The sequence below is a fragment of the Mytilus californianus genome, unplaced genomic scaffold (assembly GCF_021869535.1).
Source record: "Mytilus californianus isolate M0D057914Y unplaced genomic scaffold, xbMytCali1.0.p SCAF_9, whole genome shotgun sequence".
In the NCBI taxonomy this organism is placed as follows: Eukaryota; Metazoa; Mollusca; class Bivalvia; order Mytilida; family Mytilidae; genus Mytilus; species Mytilus californianus.
The window spans coordinates 17,360,097-17,377,780 of NW_026262745.1; the positions used below are offsets into that span (position 1 = coordinate 17,360,097).

The window sequence follows — 17,684 nt, forward strand, 5'->3', positions numbered from 1 at the left end:
ATGGACACAATATTCAAGCTTGATACAGGTCTGAATTTGGATTGTAATTAAATATTTGACATATTATAGTTTCTGAATAAATGTAGTCAAAGAACTTGAAATCGGTTATATGAATTGAATTTATATTCAATTAAAGATTTCTTGCTGTTGTGCAATACACTGTGCTGTTGCGCAATACTTAATAAATCTGTTGCCAGACTATAAACAAATAAAGTTCAATTTCTTCTCAATGTCATATTTGAAATTTATGAAAATCAATAGGGAGATTACATCAATAGCTATAAATAATTCACCAAAGTTTCATGCGAACTGCTTAAAGCATTTTTGAGTTGTTGTCCAAAAACTGGAAAATCCCCCCCTTTTTAATGAATAAAAGCCCATAACTCAATAATGTAAAATCTAAAATTTATAAAATTCTAAAGGGAGCTTACGGATTGATAATTTAGTCTTAGATGCAAGATTTTTTTATCAGTTGTTTGTGGCTTTGAACTAGCTGTCAGTAAATGCGAGTACTCTCAGATCTGTACTTAAGTGTCTTTTTGTTGTTTGGATGTACAACTACCCGGCCACGTCCACTTGTATTTGTATTTATCCATCTGATGAGTTAAGCCTCTTTCAACTGATTTTTATAGTTCGCTCTTATATTGTACTGTTACACCACTGTCCCAGGTTAGGGGGTGGGTTGGGATCCCGCGAACATGTTTAACCCCGCCACATTCTGTATGTACATGTATGTGCCTGTCCCAAGTCAGGAGCCTGTAATTCAGTGGTTGTCGTTTGTTTATGTGTTGCATATTTGTTATTCGTTCTTTTTTTGTTCATAAATTAGTCCGTTAGTTTTCTTGTTTGAATTGTTTTACATTGTCATTTCGGGGCCTTTTATAGCTCACTGTGCGGTATGTGCTTTGCTCATTGTTGAAGGCCGTACTGTGACCTATAGCTGTTAATTTCTGTGTCATTTGGTCTCTTGTGGAGAGTTGTCTCATTGGCAATCATACCACATCTTCTTTTTTATATTTACATCAACAGATATAAACAATTCACCAAAGTCAAGGTGAGACAACAAAACTTAGTTGTAAGATCTCTGAAATTTTTTACACGGTACAAGTTTTTCTAATTGTTGGAGATTGTATGGTGACAGTAACACCTGTAACTGCTTAACCCATTTCTTATGCACTTTGGTTCGATAAACTCACTGAATATCATACCACATCTCCTTATTTTTATATGCATTACAATTTACATGTGCATGTAATTGTAAATAATATTTATATATATATATCAGAACAAACTTCATTGCGTCACTTTTATTTATGCATCCTTTGGCACAATACAAGTTCTAAAATTACACAACATATAACAACTAAATGTTATTTCAGATGAAAGTTTTGTTTCAGTTCCATTCATAGGATTTATTAGAATTTTGTATGTTTTGCCAAGTCCAATAATTAGCTCTATGTGCATGTGTTAATTGGAGACTTTTCTATCCCGTATAAGAGTTTTGGAACTAATTCTGTTTCTTTTTTTGAAAAAAGTGAGCAAACAAATCTTGCACATTTAAACTTTTGTCTGCCATCACACTGTCACCTGGATCACATAATTGAACTATTCTACATCTTTCAACTATTTCACAGTCACTGGTACAACCAACATATGCATTAGAGACATAGTTGACTAAACCACCAGGTGTCGAACATACAAGTATTTTCAGTGTTTCTGTTTTTATATGATGAAAGGTTGCCTGAGCTCTAGGAGCTTTAGGTTTTATCACGGGATATTCTGTGCTGTCAATAATAATCCAAGTTGTAGGAAACTTTAATTCTAAGTTGGATGGCGAAAAATACCTGACTAAACCACTAAATGGCCAAGTGTTAGCCTCACGCCACTGTTTAGACATAAAAACAATCCATGTTTACACAATATTCTTAACACTAGTTTCAATCTAGAATCTAGACAGTTCAAAGTTGGTTGTATAATGCATCAATTTCATCAAAGTCATAAAAAAACTGATTTTCAAATGACACCCTATCAATTTGAAAATATATGTATCTCAAACAATGTGCTGTTGGACCAAGTGTGGTCAAAACAAATAAAAATTTAGTATACAACTCTAAACCGGTATAAAAATGCATGGCTGTGTCACGTGTCTTCATTTCAAAATTCTCTGCTGAAAATATAGGCATTGATGGTGTTTGCGTAATTCCATCTGTGAAGCTCAACATTAGCTCGGCAGTTGGTGGTGGACAGTCATAAATCCTGTCTGCAGTATGAATTCCTTCTTCAGGAAAACCAACTTTACAATCAAAACTTTCCTCTAGATTTCTACTACAATATTCATCAAGTTTAGTTCTTTTGTTTTCACAGGAAACTGCCCTGATTTTTCTTTTTGCGGACGATTCAGTCTCTTGCTTGGTCCAGGAAAATAGGCTGGGATTGGCAGTAGACTTAAGTCTCTGTATGGTGGGTTTGTGCCCTGAAAAAGGTTATAAAACATTAGTTTTTTGATAATTAAATGAACTTCCATTAGCAATGCATACTTTGTACAGAAGCAAGTTAACTCGTACCATTGTAAACTCGTACCACGTAAACTCGTACCAACGTAAACTTGTACCACTGGGAAGTCGTACCAATCAGAACTCGTACCACTGCAAACTCGTACCATTAAAAATATATTCAAAAATACAAAAGTTTTATGATTTTTTTTTTGGTAAACTAAATAAAAAAAGTTGAATTACTTGAATTTTATACTAGATTTTAATGAAAACTTAAACAAAAATACGGATGTTTTATGATTATTTTTTTTTTTAAGCTTTATACAAAAAATTAAAATATCTTTGAGATTTATACCAGATTTTAATGAAAACTTAGACAAAAATACAAATGTAATTTCTTAATTACCATGCTAATAAATATATTAAATTCCTTTGATTGTGTGATTATTGGTTGATTATTAACTAATCAACTTGGTATTTTTTATCTTTAACTAATCAACTTGTATATTGTATAATCATATAAGCATGGTCATATTCTGCTGAAATGTGCTGAATATTGTATAAAAATAAATTTCATACTTTCTAACTGTTGGTCATAAACAATTTTAAACCTTTAAAACACAATCAATAAATTCTTTCATTAAACAAAATTCCTTTTAGAAACGATAGAAAAATACCCAAATCTATTCAATGTTACTGATTTGGAATGATTAAAAATTAAATCAAATAGTTGTCAGTAAAAGTTTAAAAAAGAGTCTATTCAAGGGAGACAACAAAGCCAATCTGCCACGGTTTTCTCTATCCAATTAGACAAGGAAAATTAGCTACAAATTGGTTATTGTAATTTCAAATTATATACATTTTACAGACTTGAGAGGTATTGAGTGAAATTAAAGTATATATTCATCATTAAACACCATTTGAATGCATTTAAATAAGTTGGTACGAGTTTACAATGGTATGAATTTACCGTGGTACGAGTTAGCAGTGGTACGAGTTTGCATTGGAACGAGTTTTTGTTTAGTGGTACGAGTTGACATTGGTACGAGTTACAATGGTACGAGATAACTATAATTCCTTTGTACTCGTAACCTGGCAAAATATTAACTAGATTTATTCATTACAATCTGGATAAAACTATGTTAGCCTGATTCAATGTACATCAAAATGTATGTTATGAAAATCCTAAGGACAAACAATGAGAGACGTATGCAACAAACATACATTGTTTGTACCTAAATAACTATAATATAGATGAGAGCATGTCATTGTTTTGTTCCTGTTAACATTGTCATTGATATTTTTCAAGAAAGTCTATGAGGCATAGCTTATGCATTCCTGTCATTACTACATAAGCATAATTACTGCTAAAATAATTCTCAGTATGATATACCTCTTGTAAGAAATCATTATAATTGTAGCAAGCACCAAAAAATCTCAAACAGATCACATTGAATCGTAATCCAAAAAATTATGACGTCTTGAATTAACCACCCCCTTTTATTCTAAAACGATAATTGCGGTTGTAAACTGACTTTGGTTTATTCGCATGGCGATTACATATATAACTATATATTTTAAAAAGAAAATAGAGTTTTACCATGAATAGTTTCCTGCACGTAGTCTTTTTCAGTAAAATGTGCCTTGCAAACAACAGCTGATTGAGATGGACTCCACGATTTCATCGTGTTCTCGTCCAATCTGCGTATGGGCCATGGCGTTGATCCAACTTTTCCTTCTTTTTAAGTCATTTGGAAATGCATGTCCTCCTCTTAAATGACATCCAGGTACACAACAACAAGTACTTAGCATCGTTAATTAAAAATGCAACTGTAATAGTTGCACAGTGCAGAAACCGGAAATTGAAGTACAGGATCTGCTACCACGGCGCCATCTATTCAGGAACGATAATTTGCTACTTTATATAACTGCGAAATAACAATAACGTTAAACGGGTTCGCGTGCATAAACAGAAATGCGCTTTAAATTGTATAATATAATTCATGTTCAGTCGACCTTTAATTATTATATCAACGACTGAAATGATTTATAAACATCTAGATTGCAGATAACACTCGAAATTAACCCGACCTCTTTCCACACGGAATTCAAATAATTCTAGTTTGTCAATCGGTTGACTGCTTATAGTGTAAAATACAAATATATCAAAAGTTTTTAAAACTAACAAAACACAATGATCGTTTCTCTATTTCCCAATGTAAATGAAATGAGACAATAAACATTTTATACCACAATAAGAAGAGGAGAGAATCAACATTTTCCGGATCTACTTGGAGCTAAATGACCCCCCACGTAGATAAGTTGGATATCGCGGAAAGAAATATTAACACGGCAACTAGAAAGGCATTAAAGCACTGCCTTTAAAAATCACAACCGCTTATAACTATTGAAATAAACAAGCATCTTTCTATTTATTTTGAGGAAATGTTGATTGTGCATATCGGAAGTGCTTACGAAAACAATGAACTCGATATGACACTGGATTTGCGAATGATGCACCTCATCCTGATAAGACTCGGCAGATTCCGCTACCCTTCATGTTCCATTATAATCTGCCGAGGAGTACCGAACGAAAATTTTCCTCACAAACTCCTTTCCAAGAACATATATAAATAAAAAAATAAATGCAATCTTGCATGATAGAACATTAAACAACTCTTATCATCTATACACAAGATAGTTTGAACACTTAAGTTAAAGCTCTTACAAGCACTTGTTTCGTGGGATGGTACCCCTTTTCTCTCCTGCATTGACTATACGGTAGTGTACTTGTAAATAATGCTTATAACTATCAATAATCATTTAAAATTGGCAGTACAAAATAAAAGACGGTATAATCATAACTCCTTACCTTTCTGAAACAGTTAAGTTACGGTCAGTTATGGTCAGAAGAAAACAGCGTGGCCTTTGACTTCGGGTTCTTTGTTTCTTCTTCCCGCTCAAAAAATCATGCACGTGATATGAATGCCGTATTCGGCCTAAATGTGTTGTAATTCTAAACGTGTTTAGGAAAGTGTCTAAACATTGAAAGTGCTTAGAATTTAAACACGTTTAGCTTCATATACTTGACAAAGTAGCTAAACATGTTTAGCACAACAACATGTTTATTGAAAAGTGCTGAGAGCCAAAACATGTTTAGAAATTAAACACTTTCCTAAGCACATAAGTCTTGCAATACGTTTAAATTCTAAGCACAATTTTTACAGTGTACATACAATATCAAGTACATGAATAAAAAATAATCAATCTACTATTACACACACATAAACAATAGATGTATAGATACAGAAATATAACAAAAATAATACACCTATAGTATATACATTGTGGTTTAACTTATAAATTTCACACTGTTAAAAATATAATGACTTGTAAGAGTATTTGAATGCAGATACAGTTTTTGATTTTTTGATTTCACTGGATAGTGAATTCCACACTTTTGGACCACTAAAAGAAAAACTTTTTTGATTTGTATAATTCTGTATTTGATTTAGGGACAATAAAATTATCTGATAATGAAAGTCGAGTATTGTAAGATTGTTTACTATTTGTAGGCACAATAAGATTTGATAATATTTTGGTGCCAGTTCACTGTTACTTGTGGTAAAATATTCTCTTAGTAACGGAAATAATTCCTGAATCCTTAAATGTACAATAGATGGTTAACGAATATCATGTTCGTTTAAACTAATTCTAGTTGCCCTTTTTTTGCAATTTTAGTAAACTATCAATTAAAAACTTTAATATTACAGTTTCCCCATACTGAACAACATTTATCCAAATGTGGAAGAATATAAGCATGGTAAAATAGAATTCGTGCATTATGATTCACGTGTTACTTGATTCTTTTTAATAACGCTAATGAAGAATTAACTTTTTTGATAATATGATTAACTTGATCATACCAAGACAGAGTTGCGTCAACAAATACCAAGGACTTTTTCACAGTGACTTTTATTAATAGGTTGGCCATTAATGGATATATTTAATGTGTCATTGCACATGACGGACAGTTTTTGTTTTGAACCTATACACATTGTCTTTGTTTTTGACACATTTACTAACTTTTTGTTTTTATCACACCAATGAGAAATATTTTCTAAATACAACATTGAGTGCCAGATTTATATACCTTTTGTCTTTTCCAATCACAGAAATAGTGCTATCATCAGCTAATAGACCAGTGTTATAATTAGGATTGCATAAAGGCAAATCATTAATAAATATTAAGAATAATAGGACCTAAAACTTGTCAACGTATATTTGTTCCGCCTAACAGAAGTTCCACTGGAAACTTTGTTATAAACAATGTCATAATATCTGTTCCTGTTGGAACAAATATTCTATACCATTTATTCCGTTAGGAATATTTACTGTTATATTTATTCTAGTGGAAGTAATATTCCAGAATGAAGGAACTTCTATTCCGTGACAAACTGACCCTTGAGGTACACCTGCTTTTAATGTACATGTATTTGAAAAAGTATTTGAATGGATACGACCTGATGTCTATCGGCCAAATACGAAGTAAAACCAATGAAGTGAATTATAAGAACATTTATATTTATATAATTACATTATATGTATGTTTCATTATAATACGTTATTTTGATTGGCTAACAACAATCTCGCGTCATTCTGAAATTAACCTTCATTTCAAAATGTAATGTAACATTCATGAAGACACGAGCTTCCACAATAAAGTGCACAGGTAAATAACAGAAAAACTTGATAGAAATCGTGTTTTCATGATCCTAGCAAAAATTGTAATTATAAGTATTGAATGCTTCTTTTAGTAATTTTATAGGGTTGTAAAAGCGTTGACCATGAGCACATTTTTAGAATGAAGCGCTTCCGCGCTTCATACAAAATGTACTTCGGTCAGCGCTTTACACCCCAATAGATTTACAAAAAGAAGCATTCAATTCTTAAGTAATTGTTGAAGGAGCAGTTTATGATTTAGAAGATCAAAAGTTTTACACAGATTAGGTCAGTTTAAGTGAAACCACTAATGGTAAGTCTATATTTGGTATGAAGTTGTATAAGCACTAGCATGGCTTATTTCCACGGAGTTTATTTGGGCCCGTGCCTTCAGTCATGGTTTATTAACCCTAAATATATTGCATAATTTACATATTAAAGGGGCATTAGCTGTCAAATACATGAAAACCGATTTGACTCAAATTCTCATGTATTTTTGTCTAGACATCTAATTAACCATTGAGATGACCTTCGAAGACTGCCGAAGGTCATATAATCCGATATAAACATTATAAATATAAATATAAACAGATAGCGACCACGTGCAATTGGATTTTTCTAGGTCTGTTTGATTGCATGTTATAGGTTAAAAAGTATGTTAATATCGTTTTTATACGAACGCCAAAATTTTGCGGTCGTATATTGGGATCGCGTCGTCGTCGTCGTCGTCCGAAGACACATTGGTTTCCGTACAATAACTTTTGTTGAATAGTATGGATTTCTATGAAATTTTACCATAAGGTTTATGACCACAAAAGGAAGGTTGGGATTGATTTTGGGGGTTATGGTCCTAACAATTCAGGAATTAGGGGCCAAAATGGGCCCAAATAAGCATTTTTCTAGTTTCCAGACAATAATTTGTGAAATGGTGTATGGATCTCTCTGAAATTATACCACAAGTTACCATATCACAAAGGGATGGTAAGAATTTGGGGGGTTATGGCTCAAACTGTTTTATTTTATTTTTAGATATTACTATTAAAAGTTGCCGATGAAGGTTTTTTGGAAAATGACGCAGTAAATTTTCTTTTACCATTGACCAAACTTCCAGCCCGCTTTCCGAACTCGGTTCCGTATTTTACATACTTAATGTACTATACAGAATTTCATTCTTTAATTTCTTAACCTGTCATACCTGCCAACTTTCACGATTCAGGCGTGAAATACTCGATTTTGACCCCTTGTCACGATTGCACGATTGTGATCGTGTAAAAACCTCTAAAGCACGATTTTGTTAAATTCTACACAAAAATAATGATTGTTCCCGATTTTGAACTTTCTCAAACTTTTTCCCAAGGGAGACAATCGTAATCAGCCAATCAAAATCGTTGTTTCTCCTGATCTTTGGGTATTGTTAACTGCAAATGTGCTAAATTTTGAACTTGTTAGGAACTCAGAATTGTAGAAATCGTGATCATGGCAGACCAATTTTCAATTACAAGAAGGTTCTTACACAGCTTAAGAAGTAAATCATGACTGATTGACAAAGTTCAAAGATACAGTTCAACCATAAACATAATAAATAGTAGCTAATGGACAAATTTTACACTTATGGTAACAGATCATACATGTTGTCATTCTTGAAATTAAATTACCAAATCAATTAAAGTACAATGTTCTCTCTTTTAATTTTCACAAGGAGTCATATGTATTTCCTTCTTTGTGCATATTTTTATATTTGAAAAGTCAACAATCACTTTAATATTCCTGTGACCAATAATCTGATAATCCACCTTTAATAAATTGAAAAAAAGACTTCTATCATATTCATCTTGGAATATGATTAAATATGTTAACCTATTTTAAACATATCTTTAATAACATTTTAATACTTATAGAAAGATTTATTCCATTTATTCCTTTGATATTACAGGATATACCATTTTTAATTGCAAAATTGAAGTTTGATGGATGTAAATAAAAGTTAATAAATAAAATTCGAATTTTGTCATTGAAAACCTTCTTTAAATATGTGTCCAGTTTCATATTACCAGTCTGCAAATTTGACACCTTATACGAAAACAAAAAGTAATTTAGTCACTGCAAAACCTTGACCAGGCATCCACACATATATAAAAAACACCAATAGAATGTGTTCTTTTCTCGGAGGAGTCGAGTGTAGGTATATAGTTGGTGTGGTTTGTTGTACTATTATTCATAAGTAATCAATTACGTGATCTATATAAAAATAAAATCAGGTATGATTGCCAATGATACAACTATCCACCAGAGTTCAAACGAGGTGGAAGTAAATCCATACCGTATAGTCGGCTATAAAAGGCCCCGACATGAAAAATGTGAAACAGATATGACAGACTTGAACCAACGACAACCACTGAACTACATGCTCCTGACTTGGGACAGACACACAAATAATGTGGCGGGGATAAACATGTTTGCTGGCACCAACCCTTCCCTCTAACCTTGGACAGGGGTGTAACAGTACAACATAAGAACAAATTATCAAAATTATTTGAAAAGGGCTTAACTCATCAGATTGATACAAAAGCAGAAAATCAAATAAAAACACAGGCCGTGGCAGGGAATTAATACATCCCTCATAGCAAAAAAGACACAAAGTACAGATCTGAAAGTACTCGCAGTTACTGAAAGCAACTTCAGAGCCAATAACAACTAAGAAAACAATCATGTATCTAAGACTAACATATCAATCAGTACACATCTAACATTAAATGGATTTATAGCGTTAAGTCGTCACTAACAGTCAGAAAAAAACCTTGACCTTGTGCAATGCCAAAATATAGATATCGACTGATAGTAGAAACGTGCATATGTGTTTAACAATAATGCGCAGCTGTTTATTATACTTTTGTCCATGTACTTGTAATCTGTATTGGCTGAGTATAACTAACGAATATATTACACCCCAGTTGTAATGTAGTCTAGAATAATAGGAAATTCCAATAGCAACAATCTGATTGAAATTCAAATCTATATTAACTCACGTGTTCGTATATATGAGGATAACGAAATCAGAGGTCTATATTTAAATTAGATTACAATAGCAAAAACATGTTAAGCAATTCAGTTGTTTTGGTTTACAATAACTACTGGTTCGCTAATGGGGGACATGACAGCGTCGATTTTAAATAATACATTGAATGATAAATTGAATCGAGCGAGGTCACAGTAGATCACATATGCATCTTTCATCGCTGTCCTCTCAACCATTTGCTGTGATGCCTTCACAATAATTTCGGTGCCTTATTTTCTTAGTTTAAATGTTTCAGCGGACAGGTTTGTTGTACCCATCGCTTGGCATCCATCAGTAAGTTGTCAAATTTTAGTCTCGAAAACTACGGAGCCAATGTGGAACAAATTAAGCATTTATAATGTTGAGGACCGCGGGTTATTAATGGTTCTGATTGGCCGAATTTGAATTCCTTCTCGAAACCATTGAGGCCAAAACTTTTGAAATTAGAACACTCACTGCCACTTGCCTGCATTTTTTTTTACCTATATATCTTAATATAATTTTATATTAAGATACATATGTATTTTTGTTTCAGAGAACGGTGCCTTTGATCTGGGAAGAGTGAATGGAAAAACGATACTGTACACAATAAATATATAATTATATATGAATGTACTATACAAAACAACACCAAAATTAAAAAAATAAACAGTAAATGCAAGTATCAATTGATATTTTATAACCTTCATCCGTATGATGTTATCCGAAATATTTATTAATACTTGTATTTACTGTTTCCTTTTTGACTCGACATGGGGATTACTATCCGGTGGCGGCTTAAAACTATTTTGTATAAAGCTATATTTCCGACGGTAGAATTCCTGGATGCTTTATACCTTGTGTACAGATGCCGTATGTTGTGAAGTTCAGTCTGTCACATGTCCCTTGACCTAATTTACATTGTTCAGCGACTGCTCAAAAAGATGTTGAGTTTTTTTTTGTCATATGAATTTCTCCCTTATGAGTACTAGTATAACTATTTTGTATATGGAATAGGTCCGTTTCTCTGATACGGTAAGCAGTAGGCAAACAGTACTAGTATATGGTGTACATGTCAGATTGGCAGGTTTCATCTAACCATGACCTTATTTTCATTGATCAATGTTAAGTTTTTTGTGTGTTTGGCTTGTTTTTTACTATGAGGGTCTGTAATGGGGGGGGGGGGATGTCCCTCCTTTCTTTATTCTGTATATTTTAGCACACTATTATTCAGTATTCTTCTTATTTTTTTTGTCTATTTGTGTCTATTCTTTATTTTTTAGCCCTTGATTTTGCACTGTTTGCCCATTATTCTCTATTCTGTAAACCCCATCCAGACCCTTTACTATTGAACATTTGCTCTGCTTATCCTTTTTTCTTTTAAACCTAAAACAAAACCCTTAGCCTTCATATATTGAATTTACTGCACTTTGAAGAGAAATAAAGTGTTCATTAGAAACATCTGAAGTGGCTAAAAAGGTCAATCAGACACCGCAAATTGATTACTTGTGTATTATCTGAGCATAATTTCATGTTTCGTCGTCAGGCATTATCATTTTCAGCCCTTTTATGAACGATGGCCGTTATGTTTTTTGGGGTCTCCCTGTCCATGATCAACATGCGGAATCGGTATCACAGCCTCCTCCAAAATTGTGTTCAATGTGTCAAGAATGTGGTCTGTTTGTGTTTCTGGACGTTTAGTTGCATTTCTTTGCTTAGTTTGAATTCCTTGTTCGTAAACATTTATCCCCTTTTTTCCACAAATTGCATGATATGTACATTTATGTTGGTATTATTAATTTCAATTTGAAATACTTATTTGTTTATGAGTTAATGTGATTAAACACAGTTAAATAGAATATCACCAGATTTATTTTCACTTTAATAAGATTTGATAAATGGACAGGGAATGAAAACCGTCCACTTAAACCATAAAGATGTATACGATTTATTTGTCTATATTTGATTTATTTTTACCAAACAGAGAATCTTTGTGTCATTGATAATCCATGAAAACATTCCAGGGAATTTGTAAAATAATTCTTAAAATTTTCAGTGATTATGTAAAATCACTGGTCATTTTCAGTGATTATATATGCTCACTAATGATTTTAGTGATTATGCAAAATCCCTGAAAAATCAGGGATTATACATAATTCCTAATCATACAAATTCACTGTAACATATATATATATATATATTCATAAGAAACACAAAAATCAGGCATGTCGAAAATAAAATATAAGTATCATTGTTCTTAAGTTTTCATCCTTCACGGGACTTTTCAAGATATGTAACTAAGTAACGTTACCACGGAGGTAGTGTTACGGTACGTTATTGTAATGCATAGATTGCGTACTTTATTTTTCGCATTTAGCTTTGCTTTGAATGTCTTAATAAAACGCTTTCCAGTACTTTTCTGTACTCCTTACATTATATATATGTGGATCTCTCGGTAGATCGAGGAAATTAAGAAATGAATTGATGTGTCTGTCAACCTGCTATATATAGACTCATTTTCATTGTTTATATTCAAGCGATTTCCTAGGCCCATGTAGTAAGACTTAAAAGTTTAACCCGAATATTCCAGTGCTTTACCCTGGCTCAATTGACAGGAGGTCTACAATGAAAAATCGTCAATTAATCATTCTGAATTAACTCGGAAAAGGTTTAACGTTCATGCCCTCGCGAGTGGGATCACGGGGAGGGACTGAATTTTTCTGGTAAAAAAATTGTATATTTTATCAATTAAGCAGCCGCAATATTTTTTCGTGTAGCTGTCCTGTTTACCTTATTGTGGGTTTTGGACCAGGAACATTCTGAAAGTTGTGATCATTCCTAGGGGTGATGGTCATGACGCGGAGCTCAATTTAAACTATTGCGACTCTCATATCCAAAATAAGAAACTGCCAAATCCGGAGACGATGTGGCATTATTGCCAATGAGACAACTAGCCACAAAACTGTAAAGGACGAAGATGTTAGTGATGCAAAAAAAATGAGCAAAACCCATACTGTATATATGTTACAGTGAATTGTAAAACTAGAGAATCCCTAACAGTTTTAATGAGTTTGTAAAATCCCTGAATTGTTAGGGATTTTGTAGAATCACTGAAAATATTGCCAGGGATTTTGTAAAATCCTTAATTACCACTATTACAAGTTTAAACTTAATATCAGAAATATATTTGTCTTAAATTAGATACATGAAAACCATTAATTGTGTTAATATATTTATTGGATAGACTTTACTGGTTTTTACTTTTTTTTAGATGTAATACCACCATTGTTTTTCCCTATTAGTCTTCGTTAAATTGGTAATTTAAAAAAAAAATTGTCATGAATTTATCTTTGTTTCAAATAAAGAAACACTTGGCATGAGGAAAGTTTTTATCCTGTCCAATACTACAGTGAAAATTTCACATTACATTCCATTGCATACGCATACAAGATAATAACTATCACTGGAAGTAAACCAACCAAATTTTCCTGTTAACAAGCTTTAGTAACCGTGTTATCTCAAGTTTCCAAAATATTTGATAGAAGCACCAAATGAAAAAAGAATTGTGCTTTGAAACACACAAGATATATGTTTCCCAGATTTTTTTTCTGAAATGAAATGCAGGGTTAATTTCCCACAACTATATATATATCAAATTCAAGGGAATATTTGTTTTTCGACCCTTTTTCGACCCTTTTTCGTAACAGGAAACACTTGGCATGAGGAAAGTTTTTATCCTGTCCAATACTAAAGTGAAAATTTCACATGACATTTCATTGCATATAAGATAATAACTATCACTGGAAGTAAACCAACCAAATTTTCCTGTTAACAAGCTTTAGTAACCGTGTTATCTCAAGTTTCCAAAATATTTTATAGAAGCACCAAATGAAAAAAGAATTGTGCTTTGAAACACCCAAGATATATGTTTCCCAGATTTTTTTTCTGAAATGAAATGCAGGGTTAATTTCCCACAACTGTCAAATTCAAGGGAATATTTGTTTTTCGACCCTTTTTCGTAACAGGATGTGACGTACTATGATTTGGTTGTATTACACCTAGAGTGACTATGAATAAAAGACATACATGAATGTACAGATTTAAAGACTAGAATTTATTTATTTTTGCCTAATAAGTTTGGATAACATCTGCTGATATAAAATTTCTCAGCGTTTCGACAATCACCATGACACCTATTTTTCACATCTCCACATTCATACCTACCTTCTTGATGATATTAAACAAGATTTCCATGTTATTTTATTTGATTTTGATCCAAGGAGTGGAAAAAATACAGGAGCTAATATATTCCTATATGATAGCATGGATGTTTATCACAGTATCTGATGTATGACCCAAGGCATTGAAGCATGAATAATGGTCATGGTGACCTACTTTTGCCTTGTTGGTTACCAATATATTGAAATGCAGGTCCAATACGAGGCATTTATTTTATACATACTACCTGTCGTCCTTTCTATTTGTTGTGGATATAATTCACTTTTTATAAGTAGCATATCAATAAAACAACACTTATTCGATTTTTAACTTAGGAAATTCCTTTGTACTGATCAAACATAAAAAAACTACGATGATAATGTTTTACTTGTTTCCAGAGTTCGAATCAGAATGATATGCCCGGGTAGGGTGACATGTCTTCTTGTGGACCTTTACCATTTGAACTAGCATTTTTATATTCTGCTGGATCAGCGTATCGATCTAGCACAAAACTGGGGTCACACTCACATTAATATATTATTCTCGTCCTAATATACCTTTGATACTTGCCACTGGAAGCCATGACCTAAACAAATCATTTTCTAACTTATTGCACTTGTTTTTCTCCTTTACGAAGGTCATAGATGCAATGTACTACCTTTATATTTTATTTTAAAAATATATAATTTATTTTATACTTTTCAGCAAATACAGACTAAAGCACTAAACATTTCACTAACTTTCAAACAAGATAGTAATATAAGCTTGTTTTATCTCTTTTATAGGTCTTTGGCAATATGTTCCACAATTTCTTTATTTTTTTTCTCACCTTATATTAATTAGAAAGGACAATGATCAGTGTTACTGTTGTAGGATTTTGTCCTTTTCAAATGAATAATTCTAACAAAAAGATTGATTATTTTACAAATTCCTTGAATTAAATCAGTGAATCTGTAAAATAAATCTTAATTATTTCCGGGATTTTGTAAAATCCCTAGTCAAAATAAGGGATTTAATAAAATCACTAATCAGTTCAGTGATTTTACAAAACTCCTGAAATTTAAAAAAATCCCTGATTTTACCAATTTACTGTTACATATAATTACACGGTATACTCGGCATGTTCATTAATCAACATAAGGGGGTGTATACCACTAATTTAGGTCGGTATTTAAATTAATTAAATGTGAAACAATTTAAAAGAGAAAACCAGTGGCCTGATTTATGCTAATTGAAAACAATAAACAAGAAGAAAATATGACAGACAGCAATCCACGACATTCATTGAATAACACGGACTAACAGAATGTTAAAGCGCCCTGCAACCTTCCCATAACCTGGGACAGTGGTGTCACGGTTGGAAACTGAGGTTTTGACTTATCTGATCAACACGAAGCATACAAATCAACAAACAGAAAGACCAAAAGTATCGATTTACGAGTAGTCGCAGTTACTGGAAACTAGTTCAAAGCCAATTTCTACACACTTATTAACCATCTTTATCCAGACTAAAACAACATTGTTCTTTATTTTTGAAACTCCTTTTACGTCATTTGGATGTTTATTATAGTCCAACTGGGTTTGGTGAAATTGAGATCGTATTTGACATGTTTTATGATTATTTTTGTCTTTGTCGCAAGTGCGAGATGGTGATCGTAGATTGCGTCGTCACCATATGAATGTTCAGTCTGTGCATGGTGCTAGTTTTTGTTACTGTGACTTGACTGTAAGTGTTGCTCTACACCTATTGTAGTCTATTCAAAATTCTGACCAAATTGCAATTTGTTTTATCAAACCAAACTGTTCAACTGGTCAGAAATTTTAACGAACTGCTGTAGATAAACACAGTCAAGTCATAAAAGTGCAAGGTGATAAAATAAAGCATACTTACAATCATATGAGACTTTAACTACACTTCATTGACATTATGAAATGCATTCAAAGAATTTCAATAGTATCATTATTGTATTTGACATGCAAAAGGTAATACTAAGGTAGTAATATTTGAATTGCTAAAAAAAATTTAAGTTTTTGAATTATTTCTTCTAAAATGGGGGTTTTCTATGCATGCTACAAAGCTTTCTTTGAATTAATCTTTAAAATAATTAATGAAATATACTTTAAGCTTAAATATGTTCTCTTGAAGTTTGAAAGAGAGATAAGATCAATGAATTTACATTATCTCCCATGGAAACTTATTAACAATGTATAGTAATTGCACATATATTTTACTGAATATAAGATGTTGTAATTGAAACGATATCTGATTCTTATGAATATGGAAGACTTTTTAAAAGAAAATTTGAATGAAAGCTTAGTTTGGACATTGTTATAGCAATTCAGAAATTACTACCTATCAAGTCAAGTAGGTTTGTAAGTATGCTTTATAACATCACCTTGCACTTTCACGACTTTACTGTGGGTTTCTACAGAAGTTCGATTAAATTTCTGACCAGTTGAATAGTTTGATTGATAAAACAAATTGCAATTTGGTCAGAATTTTGAATAAACTGCAATAGGTGGAGAGCAACACTTACAGTCAAGTCACAGTAAGACATCAATAACTTGTGGAATTTTGTGAAATTTGGACAGAAGTTTGTTTATGATCTAAAGACAGTATCCAGAGAAAAAAAATTGAAACATCGATTTTGATTTTTCCGTATTAAACTGATAAATGGACTTATATTTTAAAGTTAACATTCAGATTCAGTCTATGGTTACTGTTTTCAGTCATCAATAACTTCATCAGTATTAAAATAATTAAAACAATATCTCTTTTCCTGTTGCAAATTTTCATACCTCCCAGTTTCCAGCCTGTTGTAAGTCACCCAAATGCACTAAAAGGCATCAATGAGTTACAGTAGGTTTCAACAACATAATCTTGTTAAGAAATAGTATAAGCTCTCAACTTGTTAAGCCCATAACCCGTATGGAAGATGATGAATTAACATTCATTCATCAATATATTTATTAAAAATTCTTGCCATGCCTGTATCAATCAAAATATTTTTTATTAACAGTAGTGTTAGTATTGCAAGCGTCAACCAACTCCTTATTTCAAGTTCATGATTTTTAAACCACGAAATTCCAATTTTTGACAGTATATAATTCAGGTTTTCCTCTTCTGACTGTATTTAATACGATCTGGCTCTGCATGTTAACATAATGCATACTGTTTCCAGTGTGTATATATCACCAATTTAGGTCGGTATTTTAAT

At 32.2% G+C, this 17,684-nt stretch overlaps 1 protein-coding gene across 1 annotated transcript; it reads right to left on the bottom strand.

Annotated features, from left to right (window-relative positions):
• Positions 1-836: 836 nt before the first annotated feature.
• LOC127714785 (uncharacterized) lies at positions 837-4,525 on the bottom strand. Its single transcript, XM_052220824.1, has 2 exons — positions 4,093-4,525; positions 837-2,473 (listed from the first exon to the last, which is right to left on the bottom strand). Exons 1-2 carry the CDS (start codon positions 4,175-4,177, stop codon positions 1,959-1,961), a joined length of 600 nt encoding a protein of 199 aa, XP_052076784.1. The 5' UTR covers positions 4,178-4,525; the 3' UTR covers positions 837-1,958.
• Between the last annotated feature and the right edge of the window lie 13,159 nt (positions 4,526-17,684).